General features: G+C 41.9%; 1 protein-coding gene across 2 annotated transcripts in view; it reads right to left on the minus strand.

The window, feature by feature from the left end:
• The window catches only part of ldlrad3 (low density lipoprotein receptor class A domain containing 3), a 78,935-nt gene that overhangs the window by 15,787 nt on the left and 38,608 nt on the right, over window positions 1-24,540 (minus strand). For both annotated transcript variants that reach the window (XM_069701920.1, XM_069701919.1), the window contains exons 3-4: window positions 20,707-20,832; window positions 18,507-18,641 (exon numbers count right to left, since the gene is read on the minus strand). In XM_069701920.1, coding sequence (XP_069558021.1) covers window positions 18,507-18,641; window positions 20,707-20,832 — 261 coding nt within the window. The remainder of the gene's footprint in view (window positions 1-18,506; window positions 18,642-20,706; window positions 20,833-24,540) is intronic.

The following is a 24,540-nucleotide window of genomic DNA, read 5'->3' on the forward strand; positions in this document are numbered from 1 at the left end:
TACTTTTTTAACAGATAGGACAGCGTAGCAGAGGAGACACAAAGATAAGCAGGCAAGAAGAGAAAGATGCTCATTTCATCCATAAACACATTTGCATTTCAACAGCGTGGCTCTGAACTGTAAAACATTGGATCAGTCCTTTAATAAAATCCTGCTGGAAAGGAACATACAGTGGCTGTCAGAGTTGTCACAATATCCTTGTGTAAAAGCCTGTCGTTAAGATTTCTAGCGCTCACTCGAGTCTCCGAAGGGAGCCGTCCCCGCATCCACTCATTGCAGTGATCAAACCGCTGAATGGTTATTACAACTTGCCTTAAGTTGAGCGAGCGAGTTTCCAGTGTACATGTCAGTTTCATCGATCCCTTAAGAGGCACTTAAGCCATCAGTCAATCTCAGGCTGTCACTCTCAGGTTCACCTGCTGTGCCCTGCTGGCTGGCAGGTGAAGCTGAGACTAAGACTGGTTAAATGGCTGCTATGGTGCAGCTTATTGTAGCTGTGCTGAAATGACGACACACACACACACACAATGTGGCGCTGACTGCCTTTTATTGGGCCCTCATCAATATAATTTTGGATTCTGCGAGGAAAAGTCAAATCTATTCGTGAGAATTATGTAAATTATATTTCTCTGTCTGATTAGTAAGTTACAGTACTTCAAACTGGGAGCTAAAATCCAATTAATTTTTAGGGTAAATCAACGTCACCACTTTTCAGAGTGTTGTCGACAGCACAGCGTTTAAAGTTCCATTTGCAAATACAAAAGATAATGTTTAATAATGTTCCACTATATTTAAACGAAAACAGTAGCAACACAGAATGGTGAAGACAAACTGAAGTAAAGCAACGTTTTTTTTTTTTAGCCACGACTATCAGTGAACTCTCGACTTCAACTGTGAAACAAAACTGAACTGAAGAAAACCACACGGACTCTCACAAGCATTATATTCCTCCTGGTAACCTTGAGTTGTGAGAACAGTGGAGAGACAGGAGACTGTTCTTGTGAGTGAAGTTCCAGATGAAAGCATCTAATTTAGTTCTCAGGGCAGAGATCGTAGTTACACAGAGGGGATTAACTGAGGTGTAGAGAGATCTAGTTCTTGATTACAGTGTAGGAAAATGCCAATTGCAGGGTAAGTTATTCTCACCGTGGATTTATTTACTGATTGTGGTATCACCAGAGGGAAACCTGCATCCCATTTTCAGTTTCAATATCAATTTCATATGAAGTCTGATATCCAGCTTGACTGATAAACATGTCCATGCAAATAAATCTGCGTGTACAGTTTCTGTTTGGATCAAGAAGAATACTGGTCATTCAAGGTCAAAGGTCGAGTGAAAAGCAGCTATTTTAGCCGACCGTGCAACGATAAATCTGATCTCAGGGAGAGGAGAAGAGAGCAGAGAAGCCCGACCAGGATCTGACTTCAGAACAAGTGGTATGAAATCTGCAAAAACACAATACATTCATACTGTAATGGATAGGCAGACATGCAAACATGGACACACCAAAAACGTCTTTTGCAGAGGCAGGGCCACACACACACACACACACACACACACACACACACACACACACACACACACACACACACACACACACACACACACACACACACACACACACACACACACACAAAAGTATCCTTGCCCACATACAATGGCAGCCCTCCCTTGGCTTCAGTTCCTCCCTATTCTTCTCCTGGTTAAGAAACAGACCCATGACGCCCACTCCACCATTTAATCCCCTCTCCTTTAACAATAGGCCCGGTCAGGCCGGTGGAAGCGTAAGGAGCCCCTGCGTGTTTTATCAAAGTCAAACAACAGAACAACACGGCCCGTTGCTGAAGGGCTATGGCTCCGGCTCATATCTCTCTGTTCGGCGAGAGGAATCAACGGCCTCTGTATGAGTGATAAGAAGTGAAGCATGATGGTCAGTTGTGCAGCTTGTACACATTTGCTCCGAGTGTGTGACAGTTAGGGTTGAGGAAGCATGGAGTGATTGGGGGGGGGCTGGTACTTGGAGGCCAGAGATAAGGCTGGTCCCAGAGCGTTCCCTGAGATAAGGGATTGACCTTTTACGCATGGGGAAAGGAAGGCGGAGCCCGCAGGTAGAGACGGCAGATCACGCACACGATGGGCTCTGAACGGACAATGGTGAGATGATAGAGGGGGAAAAACAAAAAACAAGCAGAAGTTGGATTTGGCTCACCAGAAGGTGCATTAGGTATGTCACCATCTCTGGTGAGGTCTTTGCGCACTGCCTCGCTATTACTGGATCGCAGTTTTTCTCGTCTCCCGACCCTCTTTTTTCTTTCTCCGCACAGCCATTTGCATCTTCCTGCACATCGAGTGAAGTGCACGGTTGGAAATAGCTGACTGACATCTTCTTGAAGTCCAAAAAGACTGGAGGGATTGATCGATCAGTTGCCAAGACGTCGTGAACGAGGTTCTTTGGAAGCGCCTACCTTGGCTATTTACGCCATAGTTTCATTAAAAAAAACCTCCTCTCGTCACTGAGGGGAAAAGCTTTAACACAGCCTATTAGGATCAATGCTTTTAAATTACGTTATGCAGTATATAATTCAGTATACATATGCAAGTATGCACAAAAACCATGAGGCTAATTAGTTAAATTGAAGCAGGAGGACTTAGTGTGAGCTTAACCTTTATAATAAGTGGGAAAGAGATTTCACTCTGTATCGTTTGCTCATTCCTTCTCTTGCGTTTCTGCACTGCCCATCCTGAGTTTTCCATCCATACTTATCGACTGCATTTTTTAAAATTTTGCTTGATCACTTAACACGTCAGTGAATATTTGTTTGGATTCTGTCTCACCGATGTGCGCGTTTTCTTATTTCATTTCAAATAATTCACTTTATTTCTTTGGGCCTCTTGATCTTTTATCCACCTTTTTCTCAGCAAGAGGCTCGAGTGAGTTCGACATGCACATTAATGAGTTCCTGCACATCAATAACAGCCAGTATATGTTCCCAAACACAGCTGCACGGTTTCCAGCTTAATCGATCCCCGTCCGTGCGCTCACGCGCACACGTTTGTTTCATCTCTGTAATTAATGCTTTTGAAATAATGCCCATTCGCTGATGGTCCCATCCATCAGCAGCAGGCCCAAGCATGCGTGCACTTATTCTATGACAAAGAAACACAATCTCTCACCCACACAACCGCAGCTGAGACAGACCACACATCAAGCTGCGGTGCACAGTGCAACCGAGTCAACTTTATGCGCGTCTAATGAATAATGCAGCTTCCAGCTTCGCATCATCCATAGCCTGAGGGAGTCGTATGATACTGTGTTAGAGAGGGTAATCATGAAGAATACTCCGGGTGGTGTGTGTGTGTGTGTGTGTGTGTGTGTGTGTGTGTGTGTGTGTGTGTGTGTGTGTGTGTGTGTGTGTGTGTGTGTGTGTGTGTGTGTGTGCGTGCGTGTGTGTGTGTGTGTGTGTTGAGGCACAAAACTTGCACAGATGCAATTACGGGTACAAAAAGTAGGAACATGGCTGAAGTTCTGTCCCAATTTCTTGCTACACGCTAAAGCGACACACTGTAGAAAAACTTCCAACGGAAAAATGATGTGTGCTGGCAGGCATCCATCATTTTGGAAAATGAATGCCAATTAACAAACATTTTGCAATTCATTTTTGACTTTCCCTCGAGCTGTGTCGCTAATGTCATTCCATTTTTTTTTTTCTTCCAAAAATAATGAGCTTCATACCCTTTGCATGCGAATGTGCAGTTTGCTTTATTGTGGAGGAGGAGGAGGGGGCGGGGGGGCATTTTACAGATAAAGCAGCAATTAAGCACCGAACTCTACACTGAGACATAGCAGGTTTATAACCACACAAGTGGCCAGGTGAGGCTGTGATGTTCGTCAAACTTAAGTAAACACGATTGTTGGAAAGACACCAGCACAAGCAAAGAGTTAGTTAGACTCCACGTTGTTAGACTCGGCTTAACTCTGCTGTCAAGTTGTGAGCCTCGTTAACTTCGGTTCAACTGTTTAGACCTTAAGAACAGTTCGTTTTGGCAGACTTACCATAGCATGCTAACAGGCTAATGTTTCTAAAGAAAGACAGATGGAGACAAAACTAAATGAATGCTTCATATCCACGCCTTGGGCTGAAGACATTTTGGTCTTTTTTGCAATTGGCGGGGCGTTTGGGGGTCCTACCCCAAGAAAATTGAAGGTTTTTGATTAGAAATGCACAATTTTATGTCATTCTTTAAATCATTATTAGTACCATATCTGTAAAAAAATTTCCCCAAAATTTGAAAAGCTAGAGCAGGTAATAAAATAAATAAATAAACAATACCCCAAAACTTTAGTGACAAAGTTACTTTTTTTTTTTTTTGTACACTTTTATTATTATTATTATTATTACTGTGTTATTGGCAATTCTTCTCAGGTATTTTACTCTGAACCAGAGTTTGAACAAACCAACTGAGCCCTGCTGTTGCCATGCCCAGGGCTACACTGTTTCCATGGCCAGACAGCAGACAGAAACACTTTCCCTTTGTCATTATGTGGAGGGGATATGAGTTTAAAGAAATGAACACCACTCTTTAAAAAGGTGCTGTATGCAGAGCAATCCTTGGTATTTAGAGTTCATATAAGGTTTCAATGTATTTTTAAGGAGAAAAAAAACAACGTAATAATAGAAAAAAAACAAAGAAAATTATATGCTCAAGTTGTGATGCTATACTAACGCTGCTAAAAGGTTCCCAGTAGAATGTCAAAGCTGGTAGATGCTGCTTCGAAAAACCAGGCTAGCAGCTATATAAAAAAAAAAAAAATCACTTGAAAGCCATCCCAAAGGAACCCACCCATTGGGTCTAAACATCCACATCTATTGTACAGAGTATAAGGAAATCGCCTATAGCTCAGCGCATACAAAGAAGAAAGGCACATAAAGAAGTGTAAAACAAATAGAAAAGTAAATAACCCCACATTATAGCTTTACAGGCAGTAGGAGAAAAAGAAACACTGGACGGCAGATAGCACGATGAAGGAACACACTAAAGATCTGCGGCGCTCCGCTGGGCAGGATTTCCTGTCTTATTTAAACATTTGAAAGGAAGCTATTTTTCCAAACGCAATAGTCCTGCAGCTTGAAGAAAAACAGATTGGTTTTACATCTTCATAATGCAGTCAGACCTTGAGATGCTTTCATTGCCGTGAGTGTTGGAGCACAAAAAACGTCTTGATGACAGTTATGTGAGAATTTCTCACAGAAGGCTGAAATTTCCCTCTGGTGTGGTCATCTCTGGGAGAAGTAGCCACTCGTAGGTTGTTTCTGTTCAGTATTCATCCTGCATTATACAGTTTGACAGTGCAATACTGCACTTCTCTACTTCTAAATACCAGTAATGTCAATCAGAGCGAGTAACTCTTGAAGGACACAGCATACACACACGTGCACGTACACAGCGTTAACACACTCTCACACTTCAACACGTACAAGTAAACAGAGCAGCGACACAACTTTAAAGCAAGTGTAAAGAAGCAGAGATGAAGAAACGAGAGGAAAAAAGACAGAAAGATGTACAATAGAAGAGACAGCTATAAAGAAGCTGAGAGAAAGTTTCTTCTTTCTTCAACTTAAACACTCAACCGCTGCGCCTAATGGATTAGCAAATGTATTCATACTACATATTCATGCGTTCCTGCACCGCCCACCATCAACACAAAGGAAATTCCACATCATGTGTTTTACTGTTTGCTGCTGTGATTCTGATGTTGAGTTCGAATGCAACTTTAAAGAGGTTTTTGGGAAGATCAAAATTAATTTGCAAATTAGCCAAGGTGCATCAATATCTTGAATTGGTGGATATAAAACTGCAAGCTACACCAACAAAATTTCTGGCTGATGTTTAGTTGTTTAAGTCAAGTCAGTTTTATTTAAATATCACATTTAAAGTTTATCAAAGTGCTGAGAATTTCTCCGTCTAAACTGTATTTTGTAATAAAGTTACTCGAAACTGGAAATGGTCATTGGTTAGTTATTTATTAAACATTTTCAACATTGCTTAACACAAATCAATGACGCATGCATTGCTCCACGCTTCAAGATCGGAGTTTATCCAACTTGCGATGTATTCTTGAGATTAGGAACGCTGACATTATTTTGGAAAGCATCCTCACTTTATTTTTTTTTCTCCCTATAACATTGCCACAGTGCTGTAGATAAGGAAGATGATAACTGCTGTGTACTGTCTGTTCCTCTCCACTGTCTGGAGTTCAACTTTTCAGCACAAAGCCATTAGCAGTAAAAAAAAAGAAGAAAAAGAATTCACCTAATACAACATTCTGCAGAGATGACCATATATACTCTGAAGGTCACAAAAAGGTGCTTATTTTGTACTTTTACGTAAAATAAAGTGGTGAACGACAGGGCACTAATTCTGCAGGGGCCATGTATATTGGGACTCGCATTGTCTTTTATTTTATCTCTCACAATATATATGATATAATATAATGTATATAATATTATATAACGTACACTGTCAGTGGTAAAGCATGATAAGACTGGTTATATTATTTACATTCTTCATCTCTGTCACAACCGTATACTGTAATTCTAATTCGTCAGCAGCTTACATACAGTATGTATACACAGATTTGCCCTGCAGGCACACTTGTCCTGACTTTTCGTACGTTCCTTCTATCAAACAAAGCTGTCTCTTCCTATTGTTCACGATATCTCTTGCTCCTTTCCTCTACCTGTCTCCGGGCTCTCTCAACCTCCAGCGTGGTTTTACAGTGATGTACCTCTGGCATGTGGGTGTCCTTGTGGCAGTATGAAACAATGAGAACAACAAAATAAAATAATGAGTAAGGAAAAGATGGAGCGAGAGAAAAAAAAAGAAAAAAGGAATGAGGAGGCGAGTTTTAGAGGGGGTGATAGATAGAAAAAAAAACAAAAAAAACCAGCAGGAACAGATAAGCATTATCATCTCAAGCATTCCATTTAAGCTTTGTGCATCTGAACAAAGTGACCACAGACTGCCAGAGGAAGCAGGAGCAGGGAAAAGAGGCGAGAGGAGGGAGCCCATGATGAGAGGAGCCGAGACAGTGGGGCAGGAGGAGGTAAAACGAAGTGATGGGAAAAGGGCGGAGGTGGGAGCCGAATGTCAAAACTGAGGAAAGTTGATGGGAGGCGAATGGTGCATGAGCTGAGTGAGTCAGAGAGAGCGAGGAGAAGGACCAATGAGGAACAACTAAAGAGGCGGCGATTGAGAATGATGCAGCATCTCGGTGATTACCATGAGACCACTGTTGCATACAGGGACTAATGTCGGGCCTCTATTCAATCTGTGTTTCAAATATAAACCCCTTCAAGTTGTCACACTATATATTTTTCTCCTCTCCTGTCCTCATTCAAACTCCCGTTTTACATTTTACACCTTGTTTCCGTCCTTTACCTTCTCCCTTCCTTTGTCTAAGCTGCTGCGTTTCACTCCCTCTTCACCACTCTGGCTTGTCTTCAATCTGCTCATCCTGATCACTCACTTTGTTGTTTCCCTTTCCTCAGCACTTCCTTCTGTTCTGCTCTTACCGTTGCTTCCTGCACCTGTCTCTCAGGTTTCTGTCTGCTTATTCCCATTCCTGCACATATCTTGTTTCCTGCTTGCTCTCTCATCTTTTCCTCCTCTCAGTTCCTGTCTTAACGCTCCTTGGTATTCTTTTTCTCCCTCCACCAGAACCCATGACTCCTTCCTATTTACTGTTTCCACCTCCATGTTTCCCTCTGCTTCTTTGTCCTCCCTCTTGATTCCCTGTCTCTCCACACAATGAATCCAGAGGGTTTTATCTTTTTTTTCTTCTTCAGTGGCTTTGCCACTCTCCCTAATCCCTCATCTCCATCAGCTTCCCTCTCGCTCTCTATCACTCTCTCCCGTGTGCTTTCCTTCCCTCTTCCGCTCCATCGTCTCCACGCTCACATTTCTCCTCTCTTTTCATCCCATAGTCAACCCCCTCGTCTCCCCTCGCCGTCCTCTCACATTTCTATTTCTCACACTCTGACACGCAATCCCTTCTCTCTCCGGGGCACTCTTCTTTTCCCCCCTTCCTTCCACTTAGGACCCCCCACCCCTCCTTCGTTTTGCATTTCCCTGATGGATACATTCCACACAAACACATACATGAACAATCAAACTCCTCGAAAACACGCTCACACCATTGCACCTTCGCAGACATCACCACCCAAAGTAGACATCTGAATTCTATCACACCTTTGTAATTGCCAGGGCTCTCTGTCGGGTATCGGGTGGGGTGTGTGTGTGTGGGGGGGGGGGGGGAATACACACTTACAGTATTGGCAGAAAATGCATTTGCAGGAAATAACCAGGCCATTACAGTGAGAGCTGACTGACACCTAATGCATCCCTCAAGAATGTTTGGTGTGTTTGTCTCATGGTAGCTGCAAACCGGATAACTCTGCCCCTTAGTAGTTAACACTGGGTGACTTACTGTCTGCACATCATGGAAAAGCTTTTAGAGTATTCAGAATCTAAAGATGTTTTTAGTGATCCAAATCCTAGATAACATCCAGCAACCAGACAGACAATCAGTGGGGTTTTTTTTGTAGCCCAATTGAGTGGCGTTTCGGGAGCCGCTTCTTTTAATATAAGATGCAATGAAAAACCAGACGCCAGTGTTGACGACTCCTTATTCATATTTCCTTTTAAAGCCTTGCAAAACAGTGAAGCCAGCTCTGGTCTAACTCTTTGATTTACTCCAGCAGCTGTAATGCAACTAAGTGCATCTGCTCCTTATAAAGATGGCTGCATTAGACATGCCTAGAAAAAAAAGATAATATGGTCAAAATAAATTGTGCTGGGGAAATTAAATTGAGCTCTAGGCACATAACCACCTCTGAGAAGTATGGTATCTAAATTTCCCCAACATTCATCAAAGCTATCCCACAGAATTAAATCCTATACAGCAAACCTATTCGCTCTGGTTTAATAATTTCCTCTATTTGACCTAAACTAATGCAGTTTAGAAATGCAAAAACAGCAGTTTCCTGACTCTTGGGCCACAAAGAGCGAATGGAGATTAATTTTTTTTTTTTTTTGAAAACTCATGGAAACATTTCAAGGAGAAACTCAAAAACAAGGAGTGATTATGTTTTCCTTTTAAGTTCCTTTTATTGCACGCTGAACGTATTAAGGACTTCATTAAACTTCAGCAAAGATGTAGTCCAAGTATTTGCCACCACTTTACAGCTATTGAGGACTTAAGCAAGTTGACTAATGAGCAGTCAATATCTAGTTTTGGTGCAGCCTCAACACCTTCCTCTTTAATGTGATATTGTTCAGGGAAGATAATGGGCTTTTGAGCTTCACTGGAGATTGCACAATGCAGACTAGGCAGGCACATTTCCTGAAAAAGCCAGCGTACTGTGAAAGGTACTGTAAATGACTCAAACCTTTCAGATGCATAGGTGGAGAGAAAAAAAGAATTAAAGAGGGAGAAAGGGCTTTATTCAAGCGCCACACAGTTTATATTGTGATCTCAGCTCCTTTCTGCTGTCAGCCAACCTGTGAATGTGTACTGAGGGGCCAGAGGGGGGCACGTCTTTCATGCCAAGTGTCGATGGAGCAGGGAAATGCGGCAGTTGAGGCCAGGCTTAACACACTCTAATGTAAATGTGATGCTCGTAGAGGCATACATCAGGGAGCAAATGAGCTTGGTTTTTTTTTTTTTTTTTTTAATCCTATTTGGGTTTTTACGTTGTGTAGTGTCACTTCAGCATTCTAATGGTTCAGAATCCGATCACTGACAACAGTTCAGTGTTTTTGGCTGGTGTGTGTACATAAAAGTCCAAGCCAGTGCAACTGGGGACTGACACTTGTGCTATATTACCTCTTAACGGAAAACTTGAACTTTCTTTTGGCCCATCGAGCCAAAAAGACATTAAAGTGGAAGAACATCCTCTCTCGAAGTAGAACTCTTCTGGAAAAATACACCACCTGGGATCAAATTAGCAACCACACAAAAAAAACGAAATCCCCAAAAAGCCTAGAGGGGCTGCCCTTTTTTTTTTTTTTTGCAAACCGACTCAAGTATATAATTAGTGACCCATCCCAAGCACTTAGATAAGACATGGAGCAAACCCTGTGTAATGATATTCAGATTACAGAGTCACCATGCCATCAAAGATTATCATTGTTTTAAAACTTGTACGATAGCAGCAGCTCTAACAGTTTAGTGGATATTCCACAGGATAGCAAACTTTACACTTTCACCATTAATTTTCATGCCCATGTGGCAGAACCCAGATTTTCTAGTGTATAAAATACAAAAATATCCCTTCTCTCTCCCTCTTGGACTGAAAAAGACACAAGCACACATTTTACACATCTTTCAGAATAATACCCTGGTTGGATTTTCTGACTTGATCAAAAAGTAAAATTCTCCATTAAGATAAAAATCAACACACAAATGAGAACTTACGATGTCATTCCATTAGTTCCAAATTTTCCCCCAAATCAACTGAAGGAATCTTCTCTGTAATTTAGACAAATTGATACTGAAATCTGACACAAGAATAACTGCACCATCAGTGAATTAGCAGCCATTTATCCATCAATCCCAATGCACACAAATGTCTTCTCATTGACAACTACACAAACATGCAGCTCAAGTTAATCCCCTGGGTACACCTCACTGGGAAACATGTTAAAAATGTCAAATCTCTGCAAGCTAACTGTGCACAAAATCTTCCTGACACCCGCTTCCACACTACCTGGCTCTGCACTCCCATGCAACGCTTCTGCTGCGAGATCACCGACATTTTATTTCTCCTCCTGGTGTCTTTACATCCCGCTACCCCATTTCCTCTGCCTACCGTGGGACACATCAACAGTTAATCTAGACAAATCATCCGGTACATTACTTCTTATGGCTCTTATGCCTCTAATGCACTGGGGACTTCCTGCAGGTCAGACCACTGCAGTAACTCTCTAAAGATGCCCTTTGGTTGATCACAATCATTCTATGGATAATGATATCAACCCCACAAACAACATCTAGATCATTAATATGTATTAATTAAAATTATAATATTTAATTCCTGTAAACCGCATTAATTTAGAAAATCTTTTTTTCTTCTTCTAAAAAACACCTAAGACCTCACCTCACCAAAAAAAAGAGAGATTTTATGAGAACATTACAGACATAAACGTTTATGTCTGTAATGTTCTCATAAAATCTCTCTTTTTTTTGTTCTGTTACACTGCACCATTAAAATAAAAGTACAACTCTTCCCGATAGCAACAGTGGAGCTATTGTTCGGACCGAAATTCCTCCTACTCTGTGGGAGCAGGTCGTCACTTGACCGGCATCACCATGGTGACCGAGTGAGGATAGGTTTAGGAGGGGAAGGTTGTTAATTTACAGGAACCTGAACAGCGACGGCTGACTGGTCCTGATTCAAGGACGGGGATGATTCATGCAGCCTCTGGTTCCGGGAGTGACCCCGCTGAGCGGCCACAGCCAATGGCCTTAAACAACGGGAGCTCTGAAAGGACTGACACTTAGCCTTGGTGAGTGGGAGGAGGAGGGGGACGGGGAAGGAAAGGGATGACAAAAGATGAAACAAAAGCCCATATATTCTCATTTAAAACACAGAAAACACACTTTTTCAAGCTACAACGTAAGCAACAGTTGCACCCATAAACACAGTCAAAAAAGACACTCCTACATGTAGAATTTTATTATTTTTTTATCTACCATTCAAATTAAGGAAACAGAAAGCTGCACCCCCTCAGTTCAATGGGGCCAGCAGCAGCGAACAACATCTTGCCAATTTCTTGGCTCTCCTCTCTCGCAGACCAGCAGCCGAGAGTCCGTCAACCCTGCTCTGTGAACATGCTTCAGGCTACCAAAAAGCAAAATCCTGAAACTTTTCAAAATCCAAGGGCGGCGACATGTGCAACCTCCCGTATTTGTGCCTGTCAAGTGTGCGTTGGCTCTGATAAACTGGCACTATTACATTCCACTCCTACACCTCAGTCTACTGCCATTATATTCCCCTCCACCATTTCACGCTCCCTCCCACACTTTTCTCTCTCTGCCAGCTCTCTGAGCGCTGCTGATGAAGGGCATGAACAGACCAACATCTCAGCGTCAACACACGTCCCTACCACAAAAATTGCCCATGGATTAACTTGTCGTTTTAATCTACAGCACCTATATTATTTGGGGCCAAAATCTGTCAGCGATCAGTGGGGGAGGATGTAGCTGTGAGAAGCTATTAGCAAACTAAAAGGATACCAATAGTGAATTGAGGCAGAGGAACTTTTAATCACTTTGACACTCTTTGTTCTTTATATATCAGACTGACAGTATGTATTAATGTCCAGTTAACTGACAACGTTAATGGAGAGGCAGGAGTTACTGCTAGGTGTCAGCACTCAGTCAATGTATGTACACCCCGTCTGAAATACTGCGATTTATTGGCCCCTGTAAATGGCGAGGCTGTGGAGACAGGTTGTTGAATACATAGTGCTTATGCAAAACAGCAGATGCAGTGCTAGTGGATCTATCGAGGAGTTCTTACACAGCCTTAGGAGGATATAACAAATAGAAAGCTGCAGATTACTCTCTGTAGGAGGGGAGCATCCCCAGAGTTTGAAATGAGGGATTTGACTTCTCAGAGTGCACGCTCACTACAAAAACCAGAAGGTTAAAACTGCTTATTGTGCTGTCGGTGGGGATAGAGAGGGTGTGTGGCGACGCGTCTACGGTGGCCAAAATGAAGCCTATTAGCATATTTGTGTTTTAGTCGGGTAGGCGTTGTTGCACTACGCCAAATTCCCCTGACAAGCATGGTGAAATCAGAGAGGCTTATCAAAATGTAGAGAAGAAAGTGGCAGGTTTAATTAAACAAAGTCATGTTCTCTAAAGAAGTCTTCAATATGTAGATATGGGAGCATATTCCAGTGGATGGGTTAATATTCATCAAACCAATCAGGGTCAGGGGTGATTGCAGCTGCCACTGTTTTGACAGTATAGTCATGTAGCAGACTAATGTCACATGTCAGCTCGGCAGCAGCATGTCACTCTGACTGACAGTTCAGCAAGGACTAGCAGGACAATAATTACTCTGATGAGGTCACTCCGTTACGGCCATAATGAAACAACAAGAAAAATATAATATGCGATGGTTCAGTATCCTGGACCTCACAAGATGTACAGAATTCACTCCGCTCACTGGTCAGTGAATAACAAAATATGCATAGTATAAAACACAATGAGGCAAATGTGAGAAAACAAAAGCCAACCCCTGGGTGTGATTCCCTCATTGTGAGAGTGATGAAAGAGACCCTTGAGCCAAAAGACTATAAATAATTTTGTTTACAACGCACTGTAATTTAAATCAAAGGTAAATGCCTTTATCTGGCAAACAATGTAAATGTATTCCAAGATGTGCTCTGAATGTCAGCCTTTCTGAACCAGTTTGGTCTGCAGAATTGATGTGATCCCTTTTGTGCAAAGAATAAAGTCAACTGATGTTGTGAGGCTTTTAAAAGTGTTTGTGAGTCACACAGACGGCGCAGTCTTCAACAGTTTAAGGATTTCTTTGCCTTTTATTCATCCAATTATTGCACTGATATGGGAACATATGGAGTCGGGGGGTGGATGCAGCGGTGGGAGCATAAATCTCCCTCGTGTGATATGGAAAGCCACAGTGCCTCATGAAACTTAGTGTAGGATTTCAGAGCTGCGTTATCACAACTTCACATAATTTTTAAGCATAAGACCGACAACAAATTCCATCCTTTGATGCTCGCGACTACACAAAGCACGCCTTATCTTCAAAAACACACAGGGCCGACTGAGAGCTTTTGAAGCCCTCAAATCGTCCCCTCGCCCTCAGTTCCTTTACCTTCACGTCATTTAGCCTTCTCCTCACTCCGTTACTTTTTCTTTCTTCTAAGCTTCACTTATGAAAAAAGGACAAGATGAAGCTTGTTTGAGATAGAGGGGGTGAGAGCATTACTCACTATCACACTCTCCCGCAGTTGCCACGCCATCTGATACTCCTTGTCTACTTGTTAATTAATGCGTAATGAGAGACGCTGATGTGAGCATTTTAAATCAATTACTTTTCTTAAACAACTCTAAGGGGATTCTCCACCCCTTTAAAAAAAAAAGAAAAAAAAAAAGCAGCTGAGCTCACCACTTTTGTTCGGAGGCCTGAAACTTGTCGGGGGGCCGTGACCTTCAGAAAGTTTCGTCTGGAGGTTACACCGCTGTTGTTTTGCAATTTAATATGCAGAACGATCACGCTCAGACACACTCTGACTTTGCATGTGTGTCAGTGTGTATGCCTTCAAGCTTCCTTGGATATGCAGAGTGACCTCCCTTATTCCCAGCATCTGGACAAGCCCCGTATGCCCCACGGCGGTGTTTCAACAACAATTTGTTGCTGGGGCAAACATGCTCTCCCTCAGTGCACTCTGTATCCCCTGCTAGAAGCAGACTGGAGGACCAGGGAGAGCAAAGAGAAGCTCAGCTGTGCAAAAGTAGCTTTCATGTCATTTCTGTTTCCAGAGTTACATCGCTCGGCCCTGGGGCTCGACTTGAGATGGATGCTGCTCTCACCCTCTTCAGCTTATCGCTACCCCTCACTCACTTCTATCCAAATCCCCTGCCTTTCTCGACCAAATCACCTGTCTCTCTTTGCTTACCTCCATCTTCCTGCCCATTGCTATTCATTGCTTCTTGCAAATTCATTTTCGAGTTCACTATATTATGTTTATGTGTTGCACTCTATTTCTTTATCTCAGATATCCATTACAGTTGCCTCATCCCCGCGCCTTCTATCACACTGTGCAATGATTGCACCAATGCATTTATAGAAGATTGTGCATTGTTACATTGCATGTCTGCCACTTTGCCACCTCTCTGCTATTTCAAAAATCAATTACCCATCACATCAAACAATAAACAGTAAAGGCAACTCTGCGCTGCTCTGTTAGTGCCTAACTGTGCTACGTTGGAAAATTTTAAATAACTCTGATGGGTAGTTAAAAAAATAACTGGTTCCCTAAAAAAACGGGAGGAAGGTGCTGCTTCGGAAGTTTTCATTGTCTGACACCTATGCCCTACTATATAAATGCCATGACGATCTGTACGCTGACAGACTGCCGGCTGATCTGTCACTGGACTATTCAAATAATGGAGCCAAATGTGGCGACACCGAAGCAGGTAATTATGAGTAAGGAGGAAGAGGAGGTGAACAGAGGAGTGGAGGCAGAGGAGAAAGTGAGGAAAAAGATGCTATGCTCAGGTGGCTTAGAGCGGATATTGTATACCTTATCTGTCACCTGCAGGTCTGTGCTTATTATAGAGCGAGGCAAAGTCAGAGCAGAATGTAAGGTGAGTGTGTGTGTGTGTGTGTGTGTGTGTGTGTGTGTGTGTGTGTGTGTGTGTGTGTGTGTGTGTGTGTGTGTGTGTGTGTGTGTGTGTGTGTGTGTGTGTGTGTGTGTGTGTGCAAACAGGACGGGAATGCAAAGAGTCAAACTGCAGCGATGCCTTCACTCTGTGCGATCATGTGCGATGATAAAAAATAAATATAATAATAATAACAAAACAGAGGAGAAAAAAAAACAGAGCTGTTCCTTCTTGATGTGTTCTGAAGGCCACCACAACAAGGAGCTTGCAACTTCTCACCACTCATATTTTATGCAGCGCGACACAAGTTTTCAGCAGCAAAAATAAGCAGGAGAACATTTAGGTCATTTGCGTTCCACACACACACACACACACACACACACACACACACACACACACACACACACACACAAATCCTACAAGAAAATCTGTGCTGACAAAGAGTCTTTGGGGATATAACAATAACAACACATCCGAACAGACTCCGGTTCGAAGTCGGTGCACTGACACATTTCCATGGAAGCCAAATTGAAAATCTGTTGAAACTCCATGCATTTTTATGATAAGAAAAAGATAAAAACGTAGTACTCTGTTACCCAAGGACATTTTAGGGATGAAGGCATCGTGAGAAACCTTTCACTCAGGCATTGGAGACCTTTCAATGAAATTGCTTCCAGCCAGAACACTTTCTCTTTGTAGGAAATGGAGTTAAATAATTGTGCTTGAGAACAGCAATATTTTCTGTAATATAATTCAGTAGATCTTCAATCAGCAGCCCATACTGATGTGCACAAACAGGCTGATAATGCTTTCTGAAGTGTTTGCAAAAACTACTGGTGACTGTTATTCGAATTCTACAGTGTTTCTATCTTTCAATTGTATTTAACAAAAGCAACACTTTTCAAATTCATCCAATCTTAAATGTTCTGCCAACAGTCAGCTGTTTGATCTTTTCAGCTCTCATTACAGTATCCAGGATTCGTTACGATACGCAGCTCCATTCTGCCAGCCGCCACTGGAGCTCGTATTGTTCACTTGTCAACAAGGAAATGGAGTGCGGTGGACACAGATATCAATCAATATCTCTACAACACAATACAGTTCTATTCAGTACTCTGTGCCTCTGCACTGAGTTGTGGCGTCTGAGAAGGACGGGCTTGTAATAATGATGGGACTCTCGTCCTTTCTCTGTTTCACAAACACACAGGAGAAATAAGCTTCTCTGATCAGGCAAAATTTTATAAAGAAGGCTGCGAAACTACAGCAAATTCAGATTTGAGATTTAATACATTAGTAGGAAAACTATTATAAGCAGAATAATGAGCTCCTGCAACCATGATCTGTCTTTTGTCAGTCGAGGACATTTTTCATAGCCGAGGGAGAAAAAAAAAGAGTTGTTTTCATCTCAAAATAAATGGCATTGCAAACTTTCACCAGGATTTACCGCTGTGTGACGGCTGCAAAGCTCCTCCCCTGTTTATCAGACAGGGTTTTTGCCTTTTCAGATTCAATCAACTTTCTGCTGAGTTTGCCTCTCTCAGTGACAGTAATAACATTACTGTCTTGTGGGCTACAGTTGCAGATGTGTTCTTGTCAACTTTTTTTTTTTGTACTTTGCATTTATCCTGTTTTTTAGTTGTTATTTTTGACAGATTGTTTTTTCTTACAGCTTAAATCACTGAGACAGCAGCACCTCAACAGAAGGAAAGAGGTACAAAGGAAAAAGAAAAACCTGACAGTAGTCCATATTTGGTTTCCTGGGGTCACACTGTATGTACATAAGGGTTGAACCACAGGCAGAAATCACCGGCTTGCCAGCGGAAGTACAGCTGAAGAGTTGACAGTAGCCGACTGCTGTGCCAGTAGAATAAGAATGGCATACCAGATACAGTATAAGTGGTAGCTGCCAGTGAATAAAACATCCTGTACCAGAAGGCATCAGACTCACTATCAGGGATCATACCACTGCTGTCTGTGTAACAATGCAAGTCAGCACAATGTCATCAAACATTACACTAATGATGCCGTGGTGTGTGTCGGTGTTAAATACGCACAGTGCTGGGAAAGTAAATCACAGGAGCTTATGTCTTCTTTGGCATGAAGTTTAATCTGTCAGTGGCTTTGCTGTATCTTTATGAAGCACAACTTCAGAATACATTTCCAAAGTGATGTCTCCAGACGTATCAGATGATGTGGCATTTTGAGTGACAGAACATTCCAACTCCACTACCATCATTTTATTCAGTTTAATGGTGTTTCTACAAGCTTCCACCTGTTCTGAAATCTGCTGCAAGGTTCACAGCCAATACCGAAGACAATTTTGGCCCGATCGTATTTAACAAACCGATGACAATAGCTTTCACTCTTTGAACTGTTTTTGTTTTTCCCCTTTCAGACACGAGACAAAATACATCGAACTCATCCAGCATTACAGATCTCTCTGTAGCTATTTCTGACGGAATCACAGTACGTTAAGACTTCTACAGTATTTTTACCAATCACTATCTCCATGTCTCCAAAAAAGATTGTCGCCTACAGGACCAGTCTTTTATTGTGTAATTACAGTGCATGTAAAAGGGACTGCTGTTTTTTTATTTTCACCTCTTTCATATTTCAGTATCAGTATACTATTGGTATTCCTAGACACAATTTTCAAGTTTGTACATTATACTATTTCAAAAATATGCTAGTTTTTTCGAGAGGTAATGAACATGAAACATCAATGCACGTCATCGTTTTTTTGTTGTACATATGGTGCTTCCATCTGGAGTTTGTGATGAAGTAGTCAGTTTCTAATTTGCATCCCCAGTTTTAATCACCTGTTAGCTTCGTCTGTGTTTTGAATTCTGGTGAAATGTGTCAGCTGGCACAAAGAGCCCGAGTAAAATAGTTTGAAATGTGTGATGTTAAGCTTAATCAAAGGGATCAAGAAGGTTTCTCATCTGCTACAATCCATGGTCCTTTGTCACTAAATCATCCCCAGCCTCAGCCCGTGCAAATACCTGATTCTCCATGCCTGGCTAGATGTTCCACTTCCAGTTTGAAAAAGAGGACCTGCATACATTGGACAGAAGGACTTACCTGCTGTCGTCAGGCAGAGCTCCTCGTCGCTGTTGTCCTGACAGTTGTCCTCGCCGTTACACAAGAAGCTGCGGTCTACACAGCGGCCGTTTCGACACTTGAAGCGAGCCTCCGAGCAAACCAGTGGGTTGCCTGCTGTGGTTGAGAGACAGGGCAGAGGACAAAGGTCAAGTGTTAGCTCAAACAGGGTTTCAGAGAATGGTTTTCATCCAGATACTGTGTCTGAGAAGCAGGAGCTTAGTTTTAAGATGCTCCTCCTCTATGAAACAAATGTCATCAAATCAACTAATTAAAAGCAGAATTACATCAATAATTTGTTTTGGTAGTTTTGGGTAATTTGCTAGAAGTCGATCTGCAACCCTTTCACATGTTCAAACTGTATTGAACATAAATATACATTTGTAAATTTGATGGACATTTACTGTTATGAAAGGAAACATTAAAATCTGAACTAATAAAGCGTTTGATCAGTGGAGATAAAAATTCAAACTGAAATCCAAAACAAAGAAAAAACAACTTTCCAAAAATCCTATAGAGCACTACCACCATTTTTTTAGCACATGCTCCATTTTGGGGGTTTTGCTCTTGCTTCTGCAAAATGAGGCATAATTATCTTGTGAGAAAATCCAGACAATTACACAGTCGTGACGCAGACTGTGCTGGGAGCATGGAGCAAAGCTCCATTTAAATGGCTAGATTAGATTTGAGAGCACGAGGCCCTGCAGGCTAGGAACACTGCCTTCGACAATGGTGAGTGATTGGCTTGATTCGCATTCCCCACTAGGGAAGCAGCAGAGGGGTCATGTGAGAACAAACTATGAGCCTGATAATACAGACTACACCTGGTGTTCTCTCGGTTTTATACAACATGGGCTGCAATCTGCCTCCTGTTGTGTCGATTTTTCAAGCAAAAGAGTATAGTTAGACCCAAAAGTGCTCAAGCAATGAGATACAATTAATGCAAAGTGAGTCAAGATGACTAAAAAAATGCAAAACAAAAAAGAAAATAGACTATTGTCACCAAAATCATCAGTTATAAATGCAGGATTTGGCATCAGTGGAAGAGACAACTACACTGCAGAAATTTCATTCTTTATAGAGTGCCTTTATTCGCCTGAAAGGAGGGACATAATACCTGCTTCACACTTTAGAAAATATGAACAATACTGTTCTGGCATCAGGAAATTTCATGCAGAGAAAAAGAAAATCCACATCTGCTTCAATGGTTCATAACAAATTCCTGAAAAGACCGCAGTTGCATGGTGATGCTGCATGCTGCAGAGAGTTTTTTATGTCTAACTTCCAAAGATGAAGGCTTGAATGTCACTTTATTTTGTAAGCAGCATCTTTTCATTTATTTGCTGATAGGGGAGTAAAATTTAAAAAAAAGAGCGACAAGGAAAAGGAGGGAAGAGGAGAAGAGAAGAACAAATGTGGAAAAAGCAGAGGTGTGGCGATTGCTATCTTAATGGGATACCTTTATTTGTCTAACTTTGCTGATCCCAAAATTAAATGAATTAAAACATTTTTTATCACAAAGTGCTTTTTTTCCCTTTAATTTGCACCATCAAACAAAATGTACTAAATGTAAAGCATTTCTTTGTAGTCCAATACTAAAGCATATAAAAGGGTTACTCCAGCTGCTGGGTCAATTAATATTACCCTTCCATAAAGTTTTGGGAAAAGAGACATTAAAAAAAACAGTCACACCTTTGTGTGAGTCAATCCCCAAAGGCATTGGAGCCTACATTTCCCACATTGAAACCCAGTGCATTTCTTTGTTAGACCTCTCCCTTCCTGAATAACATCCACATCAAACCCTAAGATCCCAGTTTGTAACTGGGGCTTTCTATTATAAAATCTATAGTCTTCAAGCCCAAACCAAGATAACCCTGATGACATCACCATGGGGGTTATTTTGTCAGATTTGACAGCTCCGTCAGAGCCACAGAGGACATTATGCAACAGGCATTATAAGTAAAATGTTGAACTATTTAAGTATTTTAATACTTTTTTATTTTAATACTTTGCTCAGATTTTACAGTCACACCTCTAAAAATAGTCTCGTGAGTAAGTACTTTTCCATCCATAAACTGTTATGACTGGAGGACAGTACATCATGGAGCAGACTAAGACCTCCATGTGATCATGGCACGAAACAGACTGTTGTTATTGGATCTGGTTGCCGTGTGAGACTCACTGCAGTTCTCCTCGTCACTCCCGTCAGGACAGTCGCTGAAGCCGTTGCAGCGGAAGCGTCCGATGATGCAGTGGACACCATTAGCGCAGGCGAAGAATGTGGGGGCACACTTCGACTTAACCTTAGCTAAAGACATACGGGGAGGGGTTGAGGGGTGGGGAAGGAGGGGGAGGATCGGGGAAAGTGGTGGAGAGAAGAACAATGGATTAGAGTGTGGGTGAGGGGGAAATGTTGCGGCAATTTTCAAAGCAGTGCATCAGGTTTTATGACAGCATTAGCCTTGGCTGTTATGGACAAAAGAAAGAAGGAACCAATCAATAAGGCCAACAAGGTTTTTATGGTTATAATCGTAACAAACATTGTGCGGCATGAACTACATGGTCTAATATGAAAACACACACAGCTGTTCAATATCGTACAGGGTTCAAATAGTCAAACGGCTTATTTGTTATTGAGACCAATTAATATTCAGCTAATTTTTTTCTGTATTGCTTATCTTCTCACTCTCATAAGTATGACAAGTAAAGGGTGAGATTCTGAGAACAAAGTACTGATAAGAGAAGAAAACAAGTTAATGACAGGCAAAGAGAGCAAATGGTGTGGGAGGGAGTTTCTATGGATTCTGCCATTGATCAGCCTAAGTAGGCCATGGGTCTTATCTCCCAGGACAGGCCTGAGACTGAATGATGAGCCTGCAGAACATCAATGCCTGGTGGCCTCACTTTAGCGCTAACCCTTAGCTTTTAGTTTAAACACATTGATCTTGCCTGTCAAAAGGAGAAAAACAAGGTAACAGGTACATGCAAGAAACCACATCAGGAAATAAAGGCACAGTGGTTGAACTTGACCACTGTCAAGTTAGAATTGTTAAAGTCTGATGGCAACAAGGCAAAACATAGAAAAGACATCACTGCTGCGCTGCATTAAGGACAGCCCACAAGAAGTCGACTAAGCGTTAAGTCGATGAGAAAAGTCTTATTGACCAAGTTTTCATTCGTCATTTAGTTGCAGGAAGAAAAAAAAACCTGAAACTGTACCTGGTCGGAGATGTTACAAATACCTCACAGAAACATGTGTTATTGGCTGAGCCTTCTCCTCTAGAAAGATGGCTGGTTAACAGTCAACGTATGTCTAGTGGACCCTTGTTGTGGGAAGTGAGCGACTCTTTCGCATGTGAGAAGTAACATTAGCAGCACGTAGCTGCAGCCACTGTGAAGTGCATACTAACTGCCGTCATTAAGTTTCTGTAATCAACCATGAAGCGTCCTGATAAGCTGGAGTTTTAGTATAACAGCTATCCCAATGTTGTGCACCATGTTCGCCACCCAAGAAAAGGAAATAAAGGCCCAGTTCATGCACCGGTACAACAGTGTCTCTGCCTCTCTTCATCGCTGCGGAGTTGGTCCCAACTAAAAAGGCGAGCTACGAGCCAGTCCAAAGTAAAAACACTGTCACGGTTAGGAGGTGTGAATCTGGAAAGGGAACGCACTGTGCAATAGATTTTGTGTTATAGGCTTTCTGAATTATGTGCACCCCTCCCCTTCTCTTCCTCTCTCTGTCACACACTCTTAAACACACCTCTTATGCCCTGCCTGTCAACAATCTGTCCGTAGCTTATAAACCGATGCTGTTAGGATAACATACAACATACTGTGTTGAAATAAATGACCAAAATGTTGCAACATGAGCGCCACTCTTGTCGCAACTGTACTTACTAGAGACAGAGAAAGGAAACGCTACCAATTACAACTAAGACGGTGTTATGATACCAGTTAAATACGACTAAGAGTTAATGGCAGTGAGAGAAAAGCATAATAAATACCAAGCACGCTACGAGACAACAAAAGGATGGAACAACCCACACATGCAGGGAGGGGAAAAGTGAGTGGGCACACTAGAAATCTCAAAGCAAGCCACCAAACAGTCTTTGTGTGTCTTTTTTTTCCCTCTATACTGCATACAAAGGCTGGAATTGGCCCGCTCATAGGTTGGCATTGTGCCGTCTCAAATGCCAGGGGCGCACATTTTTCCCTCTACAACATATTGTGGTAGGCTGATTTATGAGCTCTTTCAGGCTGTGGCGATTATGTGTAGCAAGGAGGGGGGGTGGGGGCGAGGCATAACAACCACAAGGGTTTGAAGCGCCCATCTCCAGGATGAAATGTAATCCGCTGAATGCGGGAGGATGCTGGGAGAGTGCCTGATCTATGTGTATATAGTCTGGGAAGCCTTTGTTTACCTGGACAGTAGAGACCCTAAACACCCAAATCTCATTTTGCATGGTATATCACATTCATTAGAGTTTGGGGAGAAAAACAGACATGGCTCCGAGCTGTGGCAAAAGATAAAAAAATAAAAAAAGACATACAAACACATGCTGCTGTAGAGGAGCAAAGTGAAATCCATCTCACCACAACAAATGAAACATCCACCTCATTTCTCTTTTTGTATTTATTTCAAATCGCTCGTACTTTTCTTCTTTTTCTAGATTCTTTTATTGCGTATCTGCACCTCTGGGAAATAAAAGAGACACGTTCTGGCTTTTTTGGAAATATATCTTCTTTTTTCTGCGTGGACATGGATCCTGATTGCTTTTTTCTCATTTGCTTGGCAAGGAGGACAGCAGTGTTGTTGCTCATCTGAATCCTCATTTCTACTGCTGGCTAGGATTCATCTGACCCAGTGTTTGTGCTCCAAATTAGCTCAAAAGTCACATGAAGGACGAGCTCATGGAGGGAAATTCATGGGTGGGAGAGACAGAGCTGATCTTCTTTGCTGTATTTTGGGGTTGGATTGCCCTTCATAGTGTGAGCCGAGTGTTTTTTTTAGAGCAAACAGATGAAAAAATTAATTAGATGGAGTAAAGTGGGGGTGGAGGAGATGAAAAGAAACAAAAAAAAACCTCAAAGTTTTATTTGATAATCTTGTCCTGTCAATGTCCTGGACTTTTACAGTTCAAATTTAAACACGTCTGTTTATCCAGGTAATGCTGATTGATTTCAGCTCCTCTTCCTTACTCCTCCACCTATGACAATCCATTACATTTTATCTACATCCTTTCTGTCATCACTCCATTTCTGTTTTGCTGTCGCGCCACATTTTCTTTCTCTCCCCTAAGCCTTTGTAGAAGTTGTTTATGAAAAAGCGGGCAGGGTGTTGGATTCCTTCCAAACTTAGTTCCAGTGTTCAGCTGAGCAGCACAAATGAAAACGAATGAGGTTAGCACTCGAGCTGATTCCTTGAAGTAAGACTATCACTAGCTGAAAAACATGGCTGATTCACATTGAAACACACAGTTGGAGGACACACAAACAAAGGTACCGAAATTAACGTTTGAACCTGCCCAACTCTTTTACTGTCTTCTCTACAACTGCACATTTTTACAACCATTTTAAATTAAAAATACTTTCCCTAAACATCTGTATGCCATTTGTTTGCTTTTCATGGATTTAAAGAGACAAAAAAGGTCCCAATCTAAACAGTAAAACAAAATTCAAACACTGGTCCAAAGTGTAGCACCATGGAATATTTCAGGGTTTAAAGAAAATAATTTAATAATGTAGCACAAGGTTGAAACAGAATAATACTTTCTTTGTCTTTATCTCTCCCTTGGCTTCAGCATTCATGTCAGGCTCAATCCGACAGCCTAACTCCTGTTGCAGATAGTACACTTTGCTCTTCCCCCGATATGCACCTCTATGCCCTCCACACTCTGTCTCTCTCTCTCTCTCTCTCTCTCTCTCTCTCTCTCTCTCGCTCTTTGGTTCCTCAGAGAACAGAATAACTCGTTCAGTACAGGTAGGCTCAGTCATGATGGGCATGCATGATTGACAG

Source organism: Brachyistius frenatus, unplaced genomic scaffold, assembly GCF_029030835.1.
Source record: "Brachyistius frenatus isolate BFR_SWC_R1_liver_20210118 unplaced genomic scaffold, ASM2903083v1 Contig_39, whole genome shotgun sequence".
NCBI classification, from domain to species: Eukaryota; Metazoa; Chordata; class Actinopteri; family Embiotocidae; genus Brachyistius; species Brachyistius frenatus.